General features: G+C 41.2%; 2 protein-coding genes across 5 annotated transcripts in view; both read left to right on the forward strand.

The window, feature by feature from the left end:
* LOC135706986 (solute carrier family 41 member 1) overlaps positions 1-9,332 on the forward strand; it is a 174,363-nt gene extending 165,031 nt beyond the window's left edge. For all 4 annotated transcript variants that reach the window (XM_065228693.1, XM_065228694.1, XM_065228692.1 and 1 more), the window contains 7 exons: positions 838-1,178; positions 1,858-2,182; positions 7,154-7,300; positions 7,368-7,515; positions 7,596-7,801; positions 7,873-8,021; positions 8,086-9,332. In XM_065228693.1, coding sequence (XP_065084765.1) covers positions 838-1,178; positions 1,858-2,182; positions 7,154-7,300; positions 7,368-7,515; positions 7,596-7,801; positions 7,873-8,021; positions 8,086-8,349 — 1,580 coding nt within the window. In that variant the 3' untranslated portion in view covers positions 8,350-9,332. The remainder of the gene's footprint in view (positions 1-837; positions 1,179-1,857; positions 2,183-7,153; positions 7,301-7,367; positions 7,516-7,595; positions 7,802-7,872; positions 8,022-8,085) is intronic.
* Positions 9,333-21,499: 12,167 nt separating this feature from the next.
* On the forward strand, positions 21,500-22,194 carry LOC135706996 (protein disulfide-isomerase 1-like). Its single transcript, XM_065228715.1, has 2 exons — positions 21,500-21,843; positions 21,909-22,194. The coding sequence occupies exons 1-2, from the start codon at positions 21,626-21,628 to the stop codon at positions 22,192-22,194; spliced, it is 504 nt and encodes a 167-aa protein (XP_065084787.1). The 5' UTR covers positions 21,500-21,625.
* The last annotated feature ends 3,493 nt before the right edge of the window (positions 22,195-25,687 follow it).

Consider the following 25,687-nt stretch of genomic DNA (forward strand, 5'->3'; position numbering starts at 1 on the left):
GGCAGTGGCGTAGCAAGGGCATTCTAAGCTCTATTTTAAATTCTAGTGAACCGCTCGCTACTTCACCGACCCCTGGAGGTTATATTTGACCGGAGGATGACACTCGCGGAAAACGTGTAATTCGTGAACAAATTGCTCCACCGCATCCTATCCGGAAGAGCCGTCGTCGGTAGCGTGAGAGATCTGCCGGGTTTTAATTACCCTAATTTGGAAGCACCTGTATCAATAGACAGAGGACATCAACAACAAATATTAGCTTCAGACTATGTCGCACGGCACTGGATGTATCCGATAGCTTTAATTAGCCCACAGTATCGTGGCATAACTCTCCGAGTAGAGATCACCAACGCTTCCGCCGCTTAGTGGCTTCAATGTGCATCTGCAGGCAAACAGCAGGTAGTATTTGCATGAAGCTCTCCCGGCACAGGACCACCCCGTGTGCGTGTGCTTAATCAATTACTATTCGGCAGCTGATCGACGACGACCCGATCGACGATGCGCCATGTTAGAAAGGTCGCTCCGGTTCAAGTTCAATGTCAGTGTGTGCTTGTACATAGATCTAAGCTAATTAGAACTGAATCTTTGTGACAAATTCGTGTCCATAAATCACACGCTTCCGTGGGGCAGCCCACGCACGCTCGCTCGCTCGCTCATTCTCCTCTACTATCAGCTGGCTCGTTTGCATGCATGCATTCACACTCTTCTTACAAATCATGCAAATTTCCCCTTTCATATTACTACTGATAATACCTACCTACCTTCTCTAGCCCATCAGTTGTCTAGCGAATGATCCGGCTCTCACTTACCGAACAACTGTGTTTCATTTTCTGTCTGCAGGTGATGGAAACGACAAACTGTCCGTTCTACCAGCTTCAACAACCGGCTCATTAAGCTCAATCATAACGACGTCCGTGGCATCCTCCGAACCGGATCGTGGTGATCATCGTGACGGTGGCGTTGGCGGCGGTGGTGATGACGACGATAACAATATAGTAGCGACGACAGCGGGCGGCAAGGGCACCGGCGGCGTCGGTGGTGATGGACACGGGCCGCCCGTAGGACACGGTGGTGAAATCAAGCAGGAAAAATGGTGGGAAACGACACTGCAGATTTCGATTCCGTTCTTCATCGCCGGTGTCGGCACGATCGGGGCCGGAGTCATCCTGGGACGGGTCGAGGTAAGTCTAGTTCCGAAGTAGATTTAAGGAATCGGGTGGTGGGTAAGGGGTCCGACAAAGCTATGATTTCAGAAACTCCAGATTAAAGTATAACGCGACGGGATTCCTCGAATCCAGACAGTTAAACCACTTTGATGACTTGAACGCCTTTGTTATCGTAATTCTTCTGATTTAACCAAATCCTAACACAACAGATAACTGTACCTACACTGAGTAGATACGCCTTTCGATTGCACTTGAAGATTTCCAATTAAATGCAGACAGTTACCAGGAGGCGAACTGACACATTGCAATTGTAATCGAAGCTAGAATTAATCATCAGCTCATCAACAATTCACCAATTCGTTCGAAACCCCCTAGCAAACTTTCTGATAATATGTTTTCTTCTTACCAACGACAACGAATGATTAGGGGCGCTGCGCCCTCGACGTCGAGATTGCTCTGATTAGCTTCATAACTTCGGTAGGCATTTGCGCGCGAAGGTCCGAAACTAACCAAACCTTCCCAGATTTGATATTTTTTTATGATCCCAGCTTCCCGACTGACAAGTTCCCTCTAATAAACTTTCTACTAACCCTCCGCCTGAATGTGACTGAGTTAGTACTAATCGTTCTAAGCCGAAAACCGCTCCAAAAATGCAATTATACTAACCGTAGCTTTCTACTTCCCCCACCCGCAGCACTGGAAAGTATTTCACCACGTAACGGAATTGTTCATCCTGGTACCGGCGCTGCTCGGCCTCAAGGGCAACCTGGACATGTGCCTGGCATCGCGGCTCTCGACGCAAGCAAACCTCGGCAACATGGTCAGCACCCGGGAGATCATCCACATGATCGTGGGAAATATCGCGCTGGTTCAGGTGCAAGCCACCGTGGCGGCGTTTATCGTGTCTCTCTTTGCCGTGGGTGTCGGGGCGGCCATCAACGGGCGGTTCCTGTTCGATCATGCCATGCTGCTGACCGCGTCGAGCATGTTCACCGCGACGACGTCGTGTTTCGTACTAGGTAAGTGTGACGCGTAGTAGCGGGTGCATCGCAGGTTGACATCAGACGTTACTAAGAAAGAGCGGGGTTATCGCGCAGTCTGTGTTTGAGGTGTGAAATGCTCGGTAAACACTCATCTAGTCGGGTTGTGATGAAGTGTGCTGTAAAGTTTTACGATGCCGTGACCGGAGACAGGGGTTTACCGACTTTGATTCTTGAGGTGATATATGGCGGATTTTCGGAGAGTTTACCTGGAAATACAGATTGTTGCAAGCCGGAACAGTTCACAGTGGTTTGAACCGTCGAACTTTTGAGAACTTTTGTTTTCAATGGATGGAACTGGAATTGATAGGACGGTTTTGTTTAATACATCCATGTGGCGAAGTTTTGAAAATTAGTAGGTCACTGACAACTTGCTCGTGACGCACTCAAGTATTCTGAGGATGTTTGGAACCAACTTGAAAGATTTCCATCCTAGGCGAGTATTTGTCTTCACCTTGACCCGGGCCAAGGTAGACTGATTTGATATCATTTTTAAGAATCCCTTTGTCTGCCTCTGCTGCAATATCCTAACGAAATTCAATCCAACGATTTCAAGCAGATTCCGTTTCCACTCCCTTTGTAGTGGGTAGTCGACCAACCAGCACTTACGTTCTTGAATTACCGTTGACCTGGAGCTTTTGATATGCTTACTGATCTCAAATATCAAAATTAAAATATTTTGTAAACTCGCAGTGACTCCAAATGCACGAACTAGCAGTGAGCCCAAATACTCGTCGACCACCTCGATTTCGTCACCGTCAATCTGAGCTCGGGGTGGGAGGCTAACATTGTCTTCCCTAGAACCTCTTCCTCTCATGTATTTCGTCTTCGATACGTTGATGACAAGTCTAATCTGCCTAGCTTCAGCCTTCAGTCTGATGTACGTTTCCGCCATCGTCGTAAAGTTCCGTGCCATGATGTCGATGTCATCGGCGAAGCCAAGAAGCTGGATGGAATTCCTGAAGATCGTGCCACGCGTGTCTATCCCATCACTCGATCCATCGTCGCCTTAAACAATCGCGTCAGTTGATCCGGAAATCCGTACTCGTGCATAATCTGCCATAGCTGATCTCGATCGATTGTGTCGTATGCGGATTTCAAATCGATCAACAAATGATGTGTGGGCACGTTGTATTCGCGGAATTTCTGCAGAACCTGCCGATTCGCGAGAATTTGGTCCGTGGTAACGCGGGCACACATGAATCTCACCTGTTATTGCCTCACGAACTCTCTTGCAAATGGTGACAGGCGGCGGCATAGAATTTGCAAGAGTACCTTGTAGGCGGCGTTCAGCAGTGTGATCGCGCGGTAGTTGAAGCATACGACACCTTCCATTCACTTCTCCGGTAATAGCTCCTCCTCCCAAATTTTAGCAATTACCCAGTGCAGAGCTCTAGCCAGTGCTTCACCACCGTATTTTAATAGCTCACCGGCTGCTTTGTTGTTCTTCAGTCGACCGATCTCCTCCTCCGTGCCACCTTCGTTTTCTGCTGCATCACCGTTGAGATGCTCGTCATAGTAGTGCTTCCACCTCTGAATCACCTCACACTCGTTCGTAAGAAGGTTACCGTCCAAGTCCTTGCACATATCTGCTTGCGGCACGTAGCCTTTGCACGAACTATTTAGCTTCTTGTAAAACTTCAGTATGTCGTTTACGCGGTGCAGATTTTCCATCGCCTCGCGATCTCGGTCTTCCTGCTGACGCTTCTTCATGCGAAAAACCGAGTATTGTCTGTTCCGCGCTTGTCTGTATCGCTTCACACGTGTGTCACCCCACTCTTGGCCAACGTAACCGTTAACTTACACATCCGTTCACCATCCGCATGAGTGTAGACAAACGGAGCGAAACTGGAACGCCCGGAGACCAGTCTCCGTTAGCTCCGTCCCCAGCCCGTATGGGGCTTTTCGTAGTCGACAAATCATTCGTGGAGCGTCAGATTCCCTTGTAGGAACGTCGTATTTGGGAAGACGTTCCAGCAGCCAACGCCATCAGGTAGTGGCTAGTGTTCATAAACCACACTAAACAATAAAGACAATGTAGAGGGGGATTGACGAGTGCCCACGGTCCAACAAAAAAAATGTATGGACGCGGGGGGAGGAAGGTCTAAAACCACTTAAAAACGGTCTACGTAGTTTATGAACAATGCAATATCGTGCCACCGATGAGTATGTTTGGTTGTAATTCACACCTGTAACGGTTTACGGTCCCATCGCAGTTGACCTTAAGCTTATAAATCCATATGCATTCCAGCGCTCATCGTCCTGATGGTAGAGTTCGCTGCTTAACTACCACGTGTTGTTCAACTAAATCGCTTCGGACTCCCACCCGATTGGCATCACGCCACAGCTCACGATCGTCATGTTGCATAGCCTCACAGTAGGGCTCGGGTTCACAGAAACTACCATGGGTTCACAGAAACTACTCTGGGTTCTTCGTCATGGTCAGAATCTTGAAGAAGAACGCGATCGTCGGAAGTAACCAGTTCTTCTAATTGCAGCTGCATCGTCACTTGCTCACCTTCTGGAACCATGTGGATTGAAGACTCGATATCGTTTCGACTGCTCACCATAACCAACGAAAACACCAGCTTCAGCCTTCGAATCCCACCACTTTTTACGCTACACCTTCAGAATATGACACCCCAACTAACATTGCAGGTTTTATCGCTGTTTTATAGCATTCTACAAGTCTAAATCATGGTCTACAGAACCCTCATAAAACTAAAATTGTTACTTGGGACATCACCTGCGAACCGAATACTCACAGCTTCGCCAGGTCCGCTGAATCCAAAAGGTAAATACGGAAGCCTTGACGACCTAACCCCAGAGGCCTTATGAGGCAAGTCAAGAGGCGTTATGAGACAACTAACAGAACAAAGCCAGAAGCATTCTACGCCAAATTCAAACAAGTTCTTGGAAAACAAGTTCTGATGCTCTTCGGAACAACCTCAAGACATTCGAAGACCATCTAGGACAAGTAAAAAACATCGGATGGTTGAGTGGAAAACGTGACTGCTTTCTCACCGCAGTGTGTCTCTGGGTTCAGTTCCAGCCCAGGTCGTTGGGATTTTTCTAAGGTGAAAAAATCTCTGGTCACGTCTTGTTATGATGGGGTTATCCTCCTTCACATAAAAAGCGAACACAATGGGATCACATCATTACGCATTTTATTGCCGCCTTTTAACAGTTCCTTCACTCTCTATCGCTAATTCCTCTCCTGATTTGTGCTTTCTCTGAACATCCTAATCACATCTACACTCCAATCACCATGCGATCCGTCCGCGAAATAGCCTCGTTGTGCCGTCAAGGCACCTTCTAAATATCCCGCAGTTCCTTCCGTTGGTCATCCTGGCTACATCTCTCAGCGGGTTTCACTATTGACTTCATCCAGCGAGTCAATCGGGACGATCCGTCATGTGACCAGGTCAATCAACATGACCAATAGTTCTGATCATCACGATGTGCCATCACAACTCATGAACCGGGGACCAACGCCTTAGAACATCCCGGTGGCGCCGACTGGGATTGAACCCAGGCCTGCTGGGGTGAGAGATAATCACGCTTACCACTACACCACCGGCGCCGCTAAATGATGATTGATGTTGTTGTTTTTGTTTACTCCCTCTTTCTGTCAACGCTTTGATAAGGCGACTTCAGCCGATAAGAGATGTGAGGTGAAAGTGGCAGCAGCGAAGGTATGGAAAACGGCCCATGTGTTGATTGTTTCAATATCTAGGGTCCACGGGTTGAATTGCGTCCCTGGCGTCTGTGATTGACACTCGCTTGAGTAAAATAAACAAGAATTAAAACACGCCCAAATGGGTTTAACCTCTCACGCCAAAGTCACGAGTTCAAATCTCAGTTCCCTCACGTCAATCGCTTACTCCTTCGATAATCTCTCGTTGCTTTCCTGCTAGATTCCAGTGACTTCGTGGGGCCTTTAACACCATCTTGTCGTATGTTGGAGGTGACGATCTTGGGAAGCCGACCGGCGGTTTCAAGGATTCTTCCGACCGATTGTTCATTTTAGACGTTGGTCTTCCCAAAACGATGGATCGGAATTCGTCCGAAAAGAAGATGTGGCCGGGCTCTTTCTACGTCTAATTACACTGTTGGATGAAACATTCGCCGCTGAACAAAACTTCGGCGTCCTGTGAGCGAATATGAACGCACATAAGATAAGACAAATATTGCAGCTATCACCGGCTGGTTTGACAAGATACCTGTGTCCCTTTGTTTTGCACTCTCACGAAATATATTAACTTTTCTAGGTGGTTAGGTGGTTAACTTAGTGATTTTGACTATTGTTTTGTTCACTCGAGCAAAATGGTTCTTTGTCTTCAGGATCCTTTTTGTCGTTTGCTTCCGTTCGCTTTTATTCGCCACCTAAATGTCCACCTCCAAATGGCGTTTCGGTGTCATCTGGTGGTCGGCTTTGTAGATCGGTTGGTTGCAGTGATGGTGGGCTCCATACAACTAAGGTGACTAGCTCCTTTACCGAGAGTTGAAAGCAAACTACACAAATACTTTCCTGAATTTAATTTATCAAACTTTACAACGAACACTAAACTAACCGCAACACAATTTCGACAAGCTACAGAGGGGGTACTACGAACTGGTATAAACTCTTAAATAAACAACAACAATCATTCAATCACGAACGCCTGAATCGCTGCAAAATCGTCAAGGTTATAAAAACCCATAATTCGCGTTAAAATTAAATCTCAAAGTAGCACAACTAATGGCCAAATAACGCCAAAATCGTCCTGAAAATGCTATCATGACTTCAACAACGTCCGACCTTTTCTTGGAATTCCGTGATGAAAATAAAATCCCAACTATTCCCCGGTTTTCCCGGATAGACCTTCTACCCTCCATTGGGCACACATTTCCACGTTCAATTCCATACATTAATTTGACTAACATCGATTATTTTCCTCTTGCTTCCAGACTTTGTATTAGTGGCTGTGATTTTAATGACTAATAAGTTGAAATTGAATCCGGATAATCTGGCAACACCGTTGGCAGCTTCGATCGGTGATGTGGTATCTCTTAGTTTACTATCCTTCATAGCGTCGCTGCTATTTGAACATATAGGTAAGCTCGGACGAGTTCCATAATTCACATTCAGCAACAACTAATCGTGATTCCTTCGCTTTTTTAGAGACTCACCTCTGGATAACGTTCGTCATAGTTGCCGGTTATTTTATTCTGTTACCATTTTGGGTATTTTTAGTATATAGAAACAAGTACACGCGGTCCGTATTGAAATCTGGATGGGTTCCTGTGCTATCGGCACTCTTCATTAGTGGGTGAGTACCATCCGTGCCTAAGCACTCTCATAGCTTAATGAATCATGTATATTTATTGACGATCCTATTCCTCTTTTCAGACTGGGTGGCCTAGTGTTGGATACAGCCGTCGGAGTCTTCAACGGTTTCGTCGTGTTCCAGCCCATCATCAACGGCATCGGTGGTAACCTAGTATCCGTTCAGGCGAGCAAAATCTCCACCATGCTCCATCAGAGCTCGATCATTGGCATCATTCCGCCGCATACCAAGATCTTCGAACCACCGTGGAAGGCACTGTTCAAAGGAGGTGAGTACCGAGCGCCCCAAGGGTTGTTTAAAAAGACGGTTCCACGACAATAACATTTATTTCCATTACAGTTCCTTACGCCAAAACTGCTAGAATTCTGATCCTAATGTCAATTCCCGGACAAGTGCTGTTCATCTTCGTAGCTGACTACATTCACATGTCCGAATCAACTATTGGTGCTCCGTTTGTGTTGTCATATCTGTTAGTCAGTTTGATACAGGTATGTGCCAAACCTCCATCTTAACCGGCGAAGATCGTTGACGTTGCCTTTACCTTTATTTTAGGTTATGTTGCTTCTGTACATCGCTCACATCATCATCCACGCCATGTGGAAGTGGAAGATCGATCCGGATAACTCGGCCATCCCGTACTTGACGGCGTTTGGCGATCTGTTTGGTTCAAGCTTGCTAGCGCTGGCGTTCCTGTTCCTGAGAGGTATTGGGCACCCGTACGGCGAGAATGTGGACGAAATTGGTTCCACCATCACCACTACCATGTCCTTCAATCCGGTGGATGTCGATTTGAGCAAGAATTTTGGTATTTATTAGTTTTTCCCTCCAATCCTTCCTTTAAATTTTAGCATCCCCAGGCAGTGAGAATCTGAAACCCTTAGAAGCAAGCAATTAATGTGTGTGATTGTGTGAACGTAGAATGTGTGAAATGTGCATCCCCTAGCGATTTCTGTTGTCCCTGAAATCTTTGACCCCGTTCGCCCCCCCGGTAAAAGTTGTATATTTATGCTTACTTGAATAAGAACAGTATTGAAAACTCTTACTTTTATACGTAAGTTTAGCTTTTTATTTAATTTTAACCTAATATAAAACACAAACACAAACAAAGCTGAGTCACAGGAAACGATATTAAATTTACCTTAGCGTGCAGAGCGCATCATCGAGTCAGCCCCAGGGACGGCCATATTGTTTGCATCCGAGCCTCATTCCCTTATCCCCCGAAATCCATCTTCATAGTAGCTGAGTGCCTCCAGGCGCTCAAATTACCTAATTTAGATTGTGTTGTTTACTATTTATAATTTAGCAAATTAGTTAGGTTCAAAAGGCTCTCTCGTTAATTCGCAAATAAAGAAATAAAAAAAAAAGATTTGGTTGTTTGTAAAACATTAATAATCATAGTTCATTTGGTATTGAAAATTCCTGTTTTTGTTGAAGTCAAAAACAATGTTGCTCATAATTGCAAAAACAAAAACTACAATAACAAACATTTCTAGCGTTCAGAATCATAAGGACCTACTGCTACAGCTAAATGAACCAATTTCCCGGAATTGTTCCAGTACAGTGTACGCTGTTAGGCTCTTATGATTCTGAATGCTAGATTTACACTAACACGGAAGAAATGTGATTGATTTGAAATAATTAATAAGTTCAAATGATTAAACCAATTTTGATTGGTCAGGTATACAGTAAGCCAATTGTAAATAAACAGATTCACTACTTAATTCAAGGTACTAGGCGAAGTAAAACAAAGTAAGCATAAGTTCGAAAACTTATATTGATTGAACTGCAAAAAATAACAAGTGAACTTCTTTGAAACGAACCATTTGGAAGTGGAAGAAAAGAAAACGCAAGGTTATACCGAATGCAGACGCAAACCAAGCTGCTAGTATGTCAGTAAGGCTATTTACGAGCGGTTGTAAATAACTAGACAATTGTTTCTTAATTTTACTAAGAGAACAAACCACCTACACAGTAAACGAATAAAGTTCAATTATAATTGTCAACCATACGCCTTGCGTTATCGTTTCTGGTTTGTTTTAGTGTGTTTTCCTCCCCTGTCCCCGTGTCTTATCAATCAGTTCACGTTCTCACTTGAGTTCTATTTCTTTTCCACAGCTCCACAATTGGCATGAGTTCTTCCGTTCCGTCTGCAATCTCTTTCTTTTGCTCTCTATACAATTTCTTTGGTTTACCATTTTTCCTTGCTATCTACGCACACACCGGCACATGGAGAAAACAAAAATTTCTATTTTACTTACCCGCGCCAGAAACGATGTCTGAAAAAGAAAACAATAGAAAATTATGTTCCGTTCTCTGTAATGAATTTTAAATTGTGTTCACAACCGAAAGTAAAAGGCTTTAATTGTTAGGTAAATGGAACATGGTCATACATACACACACGTACGCGCATGCGCATGTGGATCAATCGAAAATTGTCATATTTTCCACTGCAGTAGAAGACAAACAATACTTTTATTGCTCTAGTCCGCTGAATCTTACACGATTTTAATAAAATTATTTATAAAAAAAAACAATTGACAGTATTTAAAAAAAAATTAAAAATCATCAGTCTGTAATCGGCAGTTCTCACTAAAGAATATAAAAAGAAAATCAAAATCAGATACTATGACTATATAAACCAACGATGCCATAACGATTTTTGTACAAGGGGAAAAGTTGGGACCCCCTTGCTTATTTTTAAACCGTAAGGAGCAAATTTGTAAGCTCAAAAAATAGTTCCAAAAGCCTTATACGCTAGCTTGAAAGTACCCACTAATGGGTAAAAAAAGACCCATTTTGAAGAAAAGTGGCTTACTCATTTAATGAGTAAAGTTTTTACCCATTAATTAGTATCGGTTACCCATTAATGAGTTACAGTTACTCATTAATGGGTAACAGATACTCATTAATGGGTAACAGATACTCATTAATGGGTTAAAAAATTACTCATTTAGCTAAGCCACTTTCCTTCAAAGTGGGTACATTCAAGTTTACGTGTACGGTATCAAAATAAACAAGGGGGTCTCAACTTTTTTCGTGCACACAAATCGACATTTGTGGCACGTAAAAATTGAAAAAAATCATAGCTGTCCAATCGTCGCCAAGGGGCTCCTCAATGTCATTAAAGTTAAATAGTAAAGAAACCAAGCCGATAAGAACAAAAAAAAGTATAGCAAAATGCTTTTTCACATTTTAGAAAGAGATTCGTAGTGCCTCAAAATGCTTTCGTTCATCATGTTGGAAACGATTACAGAGAGAGAGAGAGAAAAAAAAACACACATACACCCACACACATCACACATCATTGCCTTCTTCCTTAGAATGAAACATTGGACAGCAGCAATCGTTTTCCCTCCTTCCTCAATTCATTGAAGCAGCTCCCCAAATTTATGTTCTTCTCCCTCAAGTAGCGCAAACAGTCATTGAAAAGGTAATTCATATATGTGACAATAAGCGATTGGAAGATTGATTCAGTTGAAAATTAAAAGAGACAAAGACCCGAAATGGAAAATGCTGCTAAATAAAGAAAATAAAAACTATCGGAAAAAGAATGTGATAATAATTAAAAAAAGATACCCGAATGTAAGAAGAATAGATGCAAGAAGTGAAACAATAAAATCCTAGCTATAAATGAGAACAGATGAATGAAGCAAAACCGTTGATATCAGGTATGAGAGAAATGAAAGAAACAAATTGAATTGATATTTTCAGGGCAGATTTAGTGGCGAATGACTATTTTTGACTGAGAGGAAAAATGTAGCCAAACCGTAATGAATAAAAATCTGGCCACACCGCAATCGGATGGATACAGAGAGAGAGTAAGAGTAGCATGAAAAGCAACGGCAAAGAAGAAGTTACGGAAATATTGCAATAAACAGAACAGAAGTATTTAATCTAACAACAAAACAACAACAGTTTTAACTGAAAGAAACCTAATACCCATAAACAAATAATGTAATACAGTTGTTCAACTATCCAAATGTGAATGAAAAAAGAAACATTAAAACATGGTTAACGAAACAGATCCCCGATCATAAAGTATTAGAGGCAATCCTGCATTAGAAAGCAAAAGAAGAGAAACATAATTTCACAACTACTTAAGATCCGATGGCTAAATAAATGGCAAATACACTATAGAACCATTTGCAGGAGCAAAAACAACTAAACATAAATGTTATGATGAACATGAAAATAAACTTGTTGCATTTGAGAACATCAACATGGATGAAGCGCGTTTCATTTACGATTATTGTTCCTAGATGACAACCTTTATCAGGGAGCTAGATCCGAACCCGTACCTTGTTTATACTCTAGGATTTCTAGGAGGCTTGCAATAAAGACTGTACTTGAAAAAGATGCAACAGGCAACAATGATCACTAAAAATTCATTTTCAGTCAGATATTGTTGAAACTCTCTGGGAATAAATAAACACACATTAGCTATGTTTTTGCACAGTTGGTTTACTCAACCTCCTCTCCTAGGCTAAATCCCCACACCTTGGACTTAACGCTACCAATGCAACACTTGCACCATCTTTCTTACACACTTTCATCCACTCTTTCGTCAAATCCTTGTCGTTTTGAAGACTTTTTCTTCCGGAGCTTGCCCTTCATAATCGCCCAGAATTTTTCTATTGGTCGAAGTTCTGGCGATTTTGGCTGATTTGCCTCCTTCAGCACAAAACCATCATCGTTGGCTTCGTACCACTCCATCACCGGTTTCGCGTAATGGCACAATGTCAGATCCGGCCAAAACAGAGTGTCACCTTCGTGGGACCGGAGGAAAGACAGCAGGCGCTTCTGGAGACATTCTTCTTTACATATTTGGCCTTTGATGGTGCCGGTCGTGATGTACGGCTTGCTGAATTTTCCGCAACCACAGATCGCCTGCCACACTAAGTACTTCTTGGCGAATTTGTCGACCTTTTTCTTCCGGAACTTCTCCGGCGTCCACTTTAATGTACGTCTCGTCGTCCATTACGATGCATTCCGGCTACACCAACCACTCGCGGTACAGCTCCCTCATAGAGGTAACTCTAAGACCAGAAGGTCCTGAAGTAACGTTTTCAACTTTTTAGCTCAGCTCTGGTACTCTCTTCGGTCCCTAGCTAATCGATGCACCCCTCGAAACATTGAAAAATCCACGAACCCCTCATTTTATCAGTTAAACTTTCATAGCGAAACAAAACAAACATAGTGTAGTACTAGAATTTCGACTAGAATGGGGTATGTTAATCGATTTTCTTGGGACCAATAGGCTAGCCAAGTAGTGAGCCAATTTAAAATCGTTAGTTTCCACCGGTTGGCTTCCTGGCGCGGGATTTGACCACCGTATCTGTTTATCGGTTTGGTTAGGAACCTTCTTTACCTTGAAGACATGAAGTCCGGCCCGCTTCATTGTCTGCTGGACGAACCAGACGGAAGAATTGACCGAATTGAAAGGTTCGCATTGCGCTTGCAGTAATCCCTCACCTTCCTTGCGTTCACGGGGTCGATCGTCTTCGCTTTTCTTCGCTCGCCGCTGGGTCGTCTGGGTCTCCTTGAACGATTTTACCACACGGGACACGGTCGAATTGTCGATTCCTAACTGTTTCGCGATCCACATGTAGGACTGGCCTGGATTTTCTACGACCGCTCCCATATTTTGCTGTCGAAGCACTTCGTGCTTGGAAGCCATCTCGATAACCACTCGACATATTGTGACGAGATTTCGCACATGTAAACATTACACTCTAAACAAGTTTTACTCAAAATGTCATCAATTTTTAACAATGCAATAAAAAGTTACACACACAAGAGTGCAATCAACCGGTGGAAACTGACGACTTTAAATTGGCTCACTGCTTGACTAGCCTATTGGTCTCAAGTAAATAGATTAACGTACCCCATTCTAGTCAAAATTCTAGTACTAAAATATGTTTGTTTCGATTCGCTATGAAAATTTGACAGATAAATTGAGGGGTTCATGGATTTTCCTATGTTTCGAGGGGTGCATCGATTAGCTTGGGACCGAAGAGAGTACTAGAACTGAGCCAAAAAGTTGAGCACGTTTTTCCGAGACCTTCTGGTCTTAGAGTTACCTCTATGGTACAATCTTTATACAAATGCATGCATTGGTTGGCATAGAAAACTCTCAATAATTAACTGTGGAAGTGCACTCTGGGCAAAAATTGACAAAACCGCGACTAAATTGAATAACTCGGCTCAACATGTTATACATATTCTCAAAGGAAAAATTCTGCTGAATCGATTGGTGGTAGTCTCATTGGCCGGAGGCTTTTGCGTATCGAGATAGAGGGCCAGGATCAACCCGAATTCCCGGTAAAGTAGGAAATGCCACTATCTATCGACATAATTTTACACTTTACTTAACGTATATTACTGGAAATTGATAGTACTAAGTATATGTGGTGTAAAGACACCAAATACGCCCTCAGGTAAACTCTACTGGCCTAAAGGAGGATCCGGAACGACCGATAAAGTGGCCAGATTATAAAAAATTACCATATCCTGGTCCTCCGAATAATCCGGGTAGACCGATAAATTGATAATCTAAACTGTTCAACATTTGTATACCGCACAAGTTGGGGAAAATTTTCAATTTAGGTATTGTGATACGTGTAAAATTGAAAGGCTTATTTAGGCCCATCCGGGCCACTAATAAGCGCCAAATTGCTGATCAGTCTCAAATTTTGCATCATATTCCTACTGTCATTCAAAATATCGGCAAATATGTCAGGCTCTGAAAGCAAACGGCGGGCAAGGTTGCCGTTATTGGAACTACCACTTCCTCCTGGTTTCGGACAGTTAACCTGTACTTTGAAATGTTGTTCAAGGCAGTCTGCAATTCGGCTGGCTTCTAAGGGAACCAGAATATGGCCACTATACCCTAAAATATAGTTTCCATATAAAATACGCTTTGATCTCACGATTCTGAACAAACTTAAAAAAAACCGCAAGGTTCTAGGACAATTTTTATAATGTGGCAACTTTATCGGTCAATCCAGATTATCCGAAGAACTAGAATATAGCCACTATACCCCAAAATATAGTTTCCATATTAAATACGCTTTGATCTCTTGATTCTGAACAACATAGAAAACATCGCAAGGTTCTAGGACAATTTTTATAATGTGGCCACTTTATCGGTCAATCCAGATTATCCGGAGAACTATAATATAGCCACTTTACCCCAAAATATAGTTTCCATATAAAATACGCTTTGATCTCTTGATTCTGAACATCATAGAAAAAAATCGAAAGGTTCTAGGACAATTTTTATAATGTGGCCACTTTATCGGTCGTTCCGGATCCTCTTTTAGGCCAGTAGAGTTTCTCTGAGGGCGTATTTGGTGTCTTTACACCATATATGCTTAGTACTATCAATTTCCAGTAATATGCGTTAAGTAAAATGTAAAATGATGTCGATAGATAGTGGCATTTCCTACTTTACCGGGAATTCGGGTTGATCCCGGCCCTCTATCTCGGTACGCAAAAGTTTTTCCTTTGAGAATATGTATAACATGTTGACTGAAACCGTTTGGCAGCCGAGATATTCAATTAAGTCGCGGTTTTGTCAATTTTTGCCCACTGTGAAGTGGTTCAAAGAACAGTAAGTTGATAGCTGGCGAAAGCTTGTGTAAGAGCGTCAAAACCAGGAATAGGAAGACGAAGAGTGAAGCGTGACTGCGGGGAAACTCCATGCATTGATCTACATTCCAGAATCACGTAAGTCAGCTCTTGAGTCTCCTCAATATGTTGCAGCAAAATCTCGACCAAACAGCTTAGGTCGCTCATTGGAGCTAAAAGTCATCTTCAAGGAAAACCATGCCAATTTTCAGTGACGAACATGTGCAGTTTTCAAAACAATTCCATGGAATGGAGCCATTAAAATGAACAAGCATCTACGTCCTTAACTGCCTCAAAATAACAATAATGCAATCAGTCCGCATCGTGCTCTCTTGCCGTGCGGATCTATTTGCTTTTTGTTGAAGGAAGTGTTACTACTACCTAAAGCTACAACAAATTTAAACAGCACTTTTCAGTGCTCAACCTGTAAAATTTCTACCTCTTCGATCCTTGTTTGGACCCTACCCGAGGTAATCCTTCTTGGATATCGATTTGGAAAATTCCTCTTCGATCCTTCAGATTCTTATAGTAATCTGCTTGGAAGTCGATTTGGATAAAAATTTACTGCCGCCATGGCGCCTAAACGCAAAAGAAAGGGGCAAACTCTTGACCCCCCTTCTGAAGAAATTAATTTGAGTAATCAATTTGATTTGCTCACGGATGATGAGAATGATCCATCATCCAAGAAAAATTCTAGTAAACTTTCCCGGCTTAATGCCAAGAAGGAAAAGATTCCCCCTATTGTGATAACCACTTCTGATTTCCATGCTCTTCGCATGGAACTTTTGAATTTCGTGAAAGTTAAGTTTTCACTACAAATTGGACGTCGGGGTGAATGCCGTGTATTGGCTGAAACCTTGGACGGATTAAATGTCTTCTCAAGTATCTTACTGAGAAGAAGCACAAATTTTTTACTTAAGACACCAAAACTGAACGTGTGTTCAAGGTTGTCATGAAAGGACTGCCCAGTGGTGAATCCCTGGATCAGATCAAAGATGAACTGGCAAAATTACTTGGAGTTGTGCCACTCCAAGTAATCAAAATGAAAATGAAATCCCGTCCTGGCGATTCGCGCAACGGGATTTCTAATGATTTTTATTTAGTTCACTTCAAGTCTAGTGAACTAAACAACCTTAAGGCCTTAGAAAAAGCTAGCCTTATGCTCCATGTCCGAGTGAAGTGGGAACACTTCAGGAAGACTGGAGGAAATATCCAAAACCTCACTCAGTGCCGTAAGTGCCAGGGATGGGGTCACGGAACTAAAAATTGCTACATGCCAGCTAAATGCATGAATTGTGGTGATTCCTCTCACGCAAAGGACGACTGTCCTGTGAAGGAAGATCCTAAGAAATTTAAATGTTCAAATTGTGGTGAAAACCACAAATCCAATTTTTGGGAATGTAAGACTCGCAAAGCGATCCTACAATCTCGTTCTAACCGACAGGTAAGAAACGCTCCACGTTTCCGACCAGGTACAAATTCCTCTGCTGTTAACAACGGTCAGCGAGGAACAAATTCTACATTCGTACCCGTAGGTACAAATATCACCCCTGCTTCAAATTTTTCATCTGTACCTACTCCCCTCGCTGCTAACAATGTTCAGCGAGTTAATGGAGCTACCTATGCTGCTATTGCAGCGGGTAGAAATCAAAATACTAACCAAAGTAATTCTAACGGAAATTTTAACAATTTTGACTTAGGAAGCATTACTGCCCTAAAATTGAATTTTTACAGAAATCATTAATTGACATGATTTCTGATATGCTTAAATCTAACTCCATGTTTGATGCTATTCAAACTGGAGTAAAATTTGCAAATAATATTGTCATGACTTTAAAATTCAGTAATGGATTTTAAAGCATTAAATATTGTAAATTGGAATGCTCGATCTCTTAAAGATAATGAAGACGAGCTATTTAACTTTTGGAGAGTTCATAACGTGCATATTGCCGTTATAACTGAAACGTTCCTTAAACCTGACCATAAGGTTAAGAAGGACGCAAATTACTTGATTTATAGAAATGATCGTCTTGATGGACCCTGTGGTGGCGTTGCCATCATTATTCATAGACGAATCAAACATAAAATTCTTTCTTCATTTGAAACCAAAGTTTTTGAAACTTTGGGAGTTTCTGTTGAAACAAAATTTGGACAACTTACGTTTATAGCTGCCTATTTGCCATTCCAATGCGTAGGCCAGCAATAGAATTTCCTCAAGGGTGACCTCCAGAAACTTACCCGTCATAGGTCTAAATTCTTCATTATTGGTGATTTTAATGCAAAACACCGCTCATGGAATAATGCTCAAAGCAATTCCAATGGTAATATTCTGTTTGATGATTGTTCTACAGGTTATTACACTATTCAATATCCAAACAGCCCAACATGCTTTTCTTCTGCAAGAAATCCCTCCACTATTGATTTGGTCTTAACTGATTCATGTCAACTTTGTAGCCAATTGGTTACCCATGCTGACTTCGGTTCTGATCACCTTCCAGTAACTTTTGAAATATCCCAAGAAATAATTTGTAATCCCAACAGCTTTACTTTCAATTACCATAGGGCTGATTGGGAGCAATATCGAACATTTATGGAATATAACTTCGATCCTAACATTCCTTTGCAAACCAAAGATGAAATTAATTATGCTCTTGAATCTCTTACTACTTCTATAGTTGAAGCAAGAGCTGCCTCAGTACCAAAATGCGAGGTTAAATTCGATTCAATTATAATATTTAGACGACAATCTTCAGCTCTTGATCCGTCTTAAAAATGTCCGTAGGAGACAATATCAAAGAACACGCGATCCTGCCATGAAAGTTATCTGGCGGGATTTGCAAAAACAAATTAAAAAGCGATTCTCTGCCCTGAGGAACAAAACTTTTGAAATTAATGTTTCTACATTAGACCCGAGTTCCAACCCTTTTGGAAACTCACAAAAAATTTTGAAAAAAAAACCTCAAAAGCCTATTCCAGCGCTTGAAGAACGTGGTAAAATTTTGATCACAAATTTGGAAAAGCTCAGAAACTTGCAAAGCAATTCGAGAGTTCCCATAATTTTAGTTTGGGTCTTACTAGTCCTACTGAGAATCAGGTTGCTCGGGATTATCTGAATATTTTCTCTCGGGAAAATATTTTTGATGATTCCTCGGGGACTGATTTGGACGAAGTAAGGTCTATAACTAAAAAGTTCCAAAATATGAAAGCTCCAGGTGATGATGGAATTTTCTATATCCTCATCAAAAAACTCCCAGAGAGTACCTTGTCTTCTTGGTAAAATTATTTAACAGATGTTTCCATTTGGCATACTTTCCTGATAAATGGAAAAATGCAAAAGTTGCTCCAATTTTGAAGCCGGATTAAAATCCAGCAGAAGCTTCTAGCTATCGTCCAATAAGTTTGTCTTCTTCAATAAGTAAACTTTTTGAAAAGATAATTTTAAATAGAATGATGCTTCACATCAATACGAACTCAATTTTTGCAGATGAGCAGTTTGGATTTCGCCATGGGCATTCAACTAGGTTAAACGCTCCTATAGTTGCGGTACTTTAGAAGTGTTAGGTTCCTATAGTTGTAGGGTAACCAACTGATTTTGGACCCCTAGAGGAAGTGAGATCACGTTTATGTCAAAATAATATTATTTGTATATTATTATTATGCAATTTACATGCGGTTGTGTTCGAAAGCTACTCATCTTGGATGTAAAATGTCACAAGATGTTTTATTTATTGATATATACTCGAAAAATAATTCTTTTCACATCATGATATTCACATATTTTGGACCCTTCCACTTGATTTTGGACAGTGTCCATAATATATTTTGGACACACTGAATGTGAACGAATATATTTTGGACATGCTAAAGTTCTTTCAACCTATGAGCCTAAAATTAATTACGACGGTCACTTCTTCCTATCTCGTATTTGTTAGGTCCGTCTAGGTGGGAAAATTTTCAAAGAAGGTGCCGTAAAACGGGGTCAAATTGATCAGCGGAGTGAATTTGATCGCTGAGTATACCCAATATTGTACTTATGCATAATACGAACTTTTACTTTGCGACGAGTTTGTCCGATGTACACCGAGGGACAATCCTGGCAACTGGAGTTGCTCTTCTAGACACAGAAAAAGCATTCGACAGTATTTGGCATGAAGGTTTGATTGCTAAATTGAAAAAGTTAATTTTCCACTCTATATTATGAAATTAGTTCAACATTATTTAACTGACAGAATTCTGCAGGTAAATTATCAAATTTCCAAATCTAATCGACTACCTGCTAGAGCAGCAGTTCCTCAGGGGAGCATTCTTGGGCCTATATTGTATAACATTTTCACTTTGGACTTCCCTGATTTGACACAAATCTTTGTTCGCTGATGACACAGGCATTTCCGCTAAAGGAAGAAGTCTTCGTATTATTAGTAGCAGACTGCAGAAAAATTTAGATATTTTCTCTTCTTATTTACAAAAATGGAAGATTTCTCCCAATGCTTCCAAAACTCAACTTATAATAATTCCACTGTGGATTATTCCACATAAGCCTAGAGCTTCGTTTTTGAAACCTAGTAGTAGTCACATAGTCACTATGAACGGAGTTCCAATTTTCTGGTCAAATCAAGGAAAATATCTTGGGTTAGTACTTGACCAAAAATTAAGCCAAATATAACAAATATATAAAATGTTTGTATCCTTTTATAAACAGGAAATCTAAACTTTGCCTGACGAATAAACTTTTAATTTTTAAACAAGTTTTTAGACGGCCATGCTTTACGCTGTGCCAATATGGTCTAGTTGTTGCACTACCAGGAAAAAAGCACAACGTTCTGAAGATGATTTTGAAGTTGCCTCCCTGGTACAGTACTACCGAGGTACATAGAATTTCGAATGTTGAGACTTTAGAACAAATGTCTAACAAAATAAATAATACTTTCAGGCAAAAATCGTTACAATCCTCAATTGCAACGATTAATTCCTTTTATACTTAGATAAGATTTAGCTTCAGTTTTTAGTTTTAAGATTTCAATTATTATACTGACATGCAGGTTTAAAAAACCTGTTTAAAGTACTGAATTGCCAAGGCAGGAACAATGTAAAAACACTTAGATATATATCATAACAATTAAGGCTGGTAAGTTACTGTAGTGACTGGAGCACCTAGGTTAAAATGAAATGTTATTTATTTTGTATTTGGAACAAATAAAGAGTTAAAAAACTCCAAGCGAATCCATTTTTCTATAAATTTAGAAGTTATTTGTAAAAGAAACATTCAGTTCAGAAGATATGACCTGCCTGTATTAGACGCGCTACCAAGGGGGGGGGGGGGGGGGGTCTACAAATTTGTCAAAGATATGCGACGTCATTTATGGATGGTCCCTTAATGATAAATACAGTTTTTGGAGGCAAAATACCCTACACCATTCACATTCCTTGAGCACGTTACCCCCTCTTACCATCATAAACGCATTACCATCGACCATAAAGCATTGAACGATGTATCAGTAGCATATATTACTAGTTCAAGACTAACATTTCAAAATGTCGTTTCTATATTGATTGATTTATTTTACAGTTAAATGTATCCAACCACCACCATACTCAAACGAACTTCAATTTCACACTTTCAATCGGTCAGACATTGATGATCACGTGAACAAATCTGGCTCTGTTTGGCACGATAAACCAAAACATTTCGTCGACAAAAAAATGATGAAAGCAAATACAACCGTTTGGGGCATTGGTCTTGATTTACATGCATAATGAGCTCAATTCTGCAGCATGACTAAGCCAAACGATCACCACTATTATTCAAGCACGGCGAGCTTATATCCACTTAGCATCCTCTTCGATTTTTTCCCTAAACCTCCAGGTAAGATCGTTTTCAGCATTACGCATAATCCGATCGACATGTGGTACGCAAACGTATACAGATCGGTATTGGAGCCCAAAACAAAAACGGCAAACTTAGCCGATTCAAGTGGCACTTCACGCCACCCGATTTTACCTGTTACCTGTGTGCATAACCATCATCATCGCACATACACGAATTCATGAGGTTTCGGGTTGCTCCCACCGTGCTGACCTACCGTCAACCAACCCGTAAGAAGCGCTCGCGTGCTAATTGGAACCATTCAATTATTCGGAAATTATTCAATTACTATATTCGGGTCTCCATCAGTTCGGCCAACAATTTTGCATTCATCTGTCGGTGTTTTTGCCGCGCGCCTGGTCGGTTAGTGTCAGTCGGTTTCTGATGTGCACATATCTATCTATCTATACAGCGAGGAGTGTAGAAACTATCGAACCCCGATTTAGATCATCGCCGCCATGATCATCGTCGTCGTCGTCAGTAACAAGCTTGCAAACACCACCGATAGCAGATAGATCAACAAGCGCAGACCGTTCGTCGTCAGCTTGCTGTTGTTTGTATTATCTAAACCATTCGATAGAGCCTGATTTTAAGTGAAAGATGAAGGTGCGAATCGTTCAGGCATTGGCGATAGTGACCGCTTTCGCCACCGTTGATGGATTGCAGAAGATTGCAATAGCATTACACCCGAGGTTGGACGAGCTCGATAGGATAGACGAGTTCAATGATGTCATCGGATCCGTGAAACTGAACCGTAGTAATTTTGAACAACAACTGAATTCGTCCCAGTACAATTTGGTGCTATTCTACGCTCCATGGTTAGTGACTAGTGGTGTTCATTTATCTGTTTGAGCAAGTGCTAATTCTATTTGAATTTTTGAAGGTGTGAATACTGTTTGAAGATCTTACCGGAATGGGCCGAAGCGACGAAGATGATGAGTGGCCGGTTTGCTGATCTCGTACGATTCGCTCAAGTGGACTGTATTGCGGAAGAGACGTTGTGTTTTAGGTTGGATATCAAAGATTGTCCGACCGTACGGGTTTATAAACGAGGACCACCGACACGGTTTGAATTGGTGCAACCATACGCACTGGAGGATACGGTCGAATACATGCAGGATTATCTGTTCAATTCGTTGGAGAATAGTGGCAGTGGTAGGAGGGATTAGCCAGAGAAAAATACAAATGTTAAACAGAAATACAAACCGTTTTTACACTGCACTGAACTGAAGACGCATACATCGTTATTTTTTACCATTCAAATTACTTCAATCGGATGCCTTGATGGATCATGGATTGGGTACATCTAAGAAGGATAATTCCATGGGGTGTCAATTTCATACACACAGCGTCGAAGTCACTGAAGTTTCCGAGTTTCAACCATTATGACGGTCATTTGTGGACTCTGTCCAGTGTGTCCTTAAATACAATCTCACTTTTAACAACGTCTCACCACAATACTGGGCCCGATACAACTTCTGTCCGTCTGGCTGTTTTTATTTTCTGAAGGAGCACTTTACATTGTTACTGAAAAATGAAGTCTTTCCAATCTGCTGGTAGGTAGACCAAACAAATATGTTGTTTACACTTCAGGGAAGCTTTGAGAACTTCCATCAGCTTCATGGAAACTGCAGCAACTTTTAAGAAGCGCTAAGATCGTCAGATAAGTCCAAAGAACATATGAATACTTTATAGAAATTCTAAGAATATCAGTCAAGCTAGTTCTTCACATTTTCAGACAAGCTCAGGGACTTAACTTAACTTAACTTAACTTCAGGAAAATCCAGACTTTTGGGGAAGTTTAAAGATCTGTAAAGGATAATTTCTATAAATACAGGATACCTCTATGAATTCTAGGGAAATTTCGAGGAACTTAAGTTCAGAGAACTCCTGAGAAATTTAGAAAACTTCATACATATTTTGGAAACATAACAGAAGTCCAGAAATTTTCAGGGAAAATCTTTAGGTGTAGCTCAATTAACGTTACTAGATACTCAGGGAATTTCCGAAAACTTCGGCTATATTCTCAGATCTTCAGAGGAGTCCTGAGAACTTTAGAGAAGGTTTTATATTTTTAGGCACTTTCATTATTTTTTGGAATGTCTAGACAATTTGAAGGTTGATTACACAGCAAAAAAAATGTAATATCGATCAATGTAATTCAAGCTGATGTATGAAATAATGATGTAATAGCAAAAAGCAGATACAATATTACATCAATGGATGTAATTTTGTTCGCAAATTCGATATACATCGTACAACGTTATATTCCACAACCGATGGATTGACGTGGTTGCAGCAGTTTGGATGTAATATTTAACAACTTTTTTTTCTGTGTATAGATCTTCAAAGCAGTTTCTTTAATTATTTGCTGGAACATTTAATAATTTAGGGAACATTGTCATGGAGGCACGAAAATTTCAGGTAAGTCCACATAAGTTCAGGGAAATTTAGATATTTTAAGGGATGTTCCACAACCTTAAATTTAGACATTTTTAGGATTTTTTGGAAATTCTGAATATATCAATGAACTTCATGCAAATTTCTGAGAAATTCAGGTTAGTCTTTTTTTTAATTCTTTATTAAGGAGATTTTTAGCCTATGGCTAGTTCATCTCCGGAATAAGGAAAGGGCTCAGAGTGAGTAACCTCTGAATACATGGTATATTAACATTTTGTAAATAACTTTGGTTGCTGGCTCTTCAACTTATATGAAAAAATAACAATATATAAAATAATGAAACAGAGGAACAACAGAAAACAAAATGATTTAAGACAAGCTACAAACGATTAATCCAAACAAAACAGAGCTCAGCTGGCATGGGTCCAATAGGGGAAATCCATCCAGCTGAGATGTCCCGACGGCCGAAAGAAATTCCTGCTATACCAAGTGGTAGATTTTGGCTTCTTTTAAGAAGGTTACTAGTGCTGCCGAGGCCGAAGTATCATTCCCGAGCAGATCGCTGATGCTGGAAGTTAGGCAGAGTGATTCCCGAAGATTTTGGAACTCCGGGCAGTTGCACAGGATGTGTTCGACGGTGTACCCCACAGATGATGCAGCTTCTGCGGAACGACAGGCCACCATAGTTATAGTAGAGTTTGGTGTGCCCGGTTCGAAGCCGCGAAATCACGCGTTGATCCCTCAGGTTGTCCAGTTCGCTCCATGGTTCAGTTGACCCTTTTACTTTGGTCCCCTTTACGTCCTGGGACCCGATGCCCCGGCTCCGGCAGACTCGTTACCTGGCACTCCGCAGTGTCCGGGAATCCATGTGTACACGGTGTTCGGTGGGGCGTACTTGATAATCGCCTGGATCCGTGGGTGTTTTGGTGCTTCCGAGGTGATCGCTTGAACGACGCTGTGTGAGTTGGTTAATATAAGTATCGGTTTGTTGGCTGGCGTCGTAGCGGCACGGAAGATCGCTGCAGCCTCGGCCGAGAAAACCGAGCATTGTGGAGGAAGACTGCTGCTTTCAACAATACCGTCTCCAAAAATCCCGATACCTACTCCGTTTATCGATCGGGAGCCGTCGGTGTACCGATGTACGTGGTCGGCATAGTTGGACCCAAGTAACTCGGCGACCGATCTGCGCAAAATGATGGATGCATCCCCTGCTTTGAAGCGATTTTGTATTTTTATTAAGCAAAATAATAGGATCCGTTTCCCATACATTTTCCCAAACAAAATTTAAAATTCTCTCGCAAATCGCGATTAAGTTCAAATTTTGCACAGTTCTTGGGGACTTTAATACGCATTGAAAGAGCAGTGGGGAACAGGGGGTAAAGTTGACCCACCCTAATGGCCACCGTTGATTTTTTTATTTTTTGAGGTGTTGCATGATGACTTCAATGCACGACGTGTAAATATTTACATCATTGACAAATCTCAGGTAATCATGACGTTTTGATCTTTGAAAACAACGTTAATGTAGAAAAGAGACCTACGAGCAACAGGATCTGTCATGATTAACTGATTTTTAAAAAAAAACGTCAATATTTACGCTGTATGCAGCGAAGAATACAGACATTTTCAGATTTCGTCGTGCTGAGTCGAATTGTATATGAAACCTCGGATCGAAAGTCGATTTTCCAAGCGATATACATATAATACCCTTCTTTGTAAGAAGGGTAAAACATATGTAGGGTGGAGAGCGGCTTCGGCTTCCACGAAATCCTATTCCAAGCATGGGGTAAACTAAAGAGACTGAATTGTGTAAAGAGGCGACATCTTTTCTATTTGACAGGTCTTCTGCTCGATTGGAATAACTTTTCCTATGACTTTAATAGATAATCGATTGCTCCAATTTTGATATGTCTCTTTACGAATGCAGCTTCTTTAGAGTTAACAACTTACAACGCACATTTTTTGCTAAGGAAGAGACGACAACACGGGGGCGAAAACGAACCACTTTTCTGTCTAACGTGAACCAGTTTGTGATTGGCCGATTTGAAGTGCGTAAGGTAGAGATAGATTAAGATAGAGATTAAAGAGTAAGGCTCAGCCTCTTAGATTTTTTGCAGTATGATGCTCCACATCATAGAGCATCTTTTGGATAGATTTCTGAATAATTTTCTTTAGAAACAAAAACCCATGGTCTCGGGGAGGCGGCTGAAGCCGTTCTCTACCCAACACCGTTTTTATTCGTTTTTGACGGTTGGTGTCTTC

Source organism: Ochlerotatus camptorhynchus, unplaced genomic scaffold (assembly GCF_037179485.1).
Source record: "Ochlerotatus camptorhynchus isolate MF236.1 unplaced genomic scaffold, CSIRO-AGI_Acam_v1.1 ptg000300l, whole genome shotgun sequence".
Lineage (NCBI taxonomy): Eukaryota > Metazoa > Arthropoda > Insecta > Diptera > Culicidae > Ochlerotatus > Ochlerotatus camptorhynchus.

Coding starts and splice junctions, on each gene's coding strand:
- LOC135706996 (XM_065228715.1), top strand. CDS start 21,626: ATGAAGGTGCGAATCGTTCAGGCATTGGCGATAGTGACCGCTTTCGCC. Junction 21,844..21,908: donor GTGCTATTCTACGCTCCATG/GTTAGTGACTAG, acceptor GAATTTTTGAAG/GTGTGAATACTGTTTGAAGA.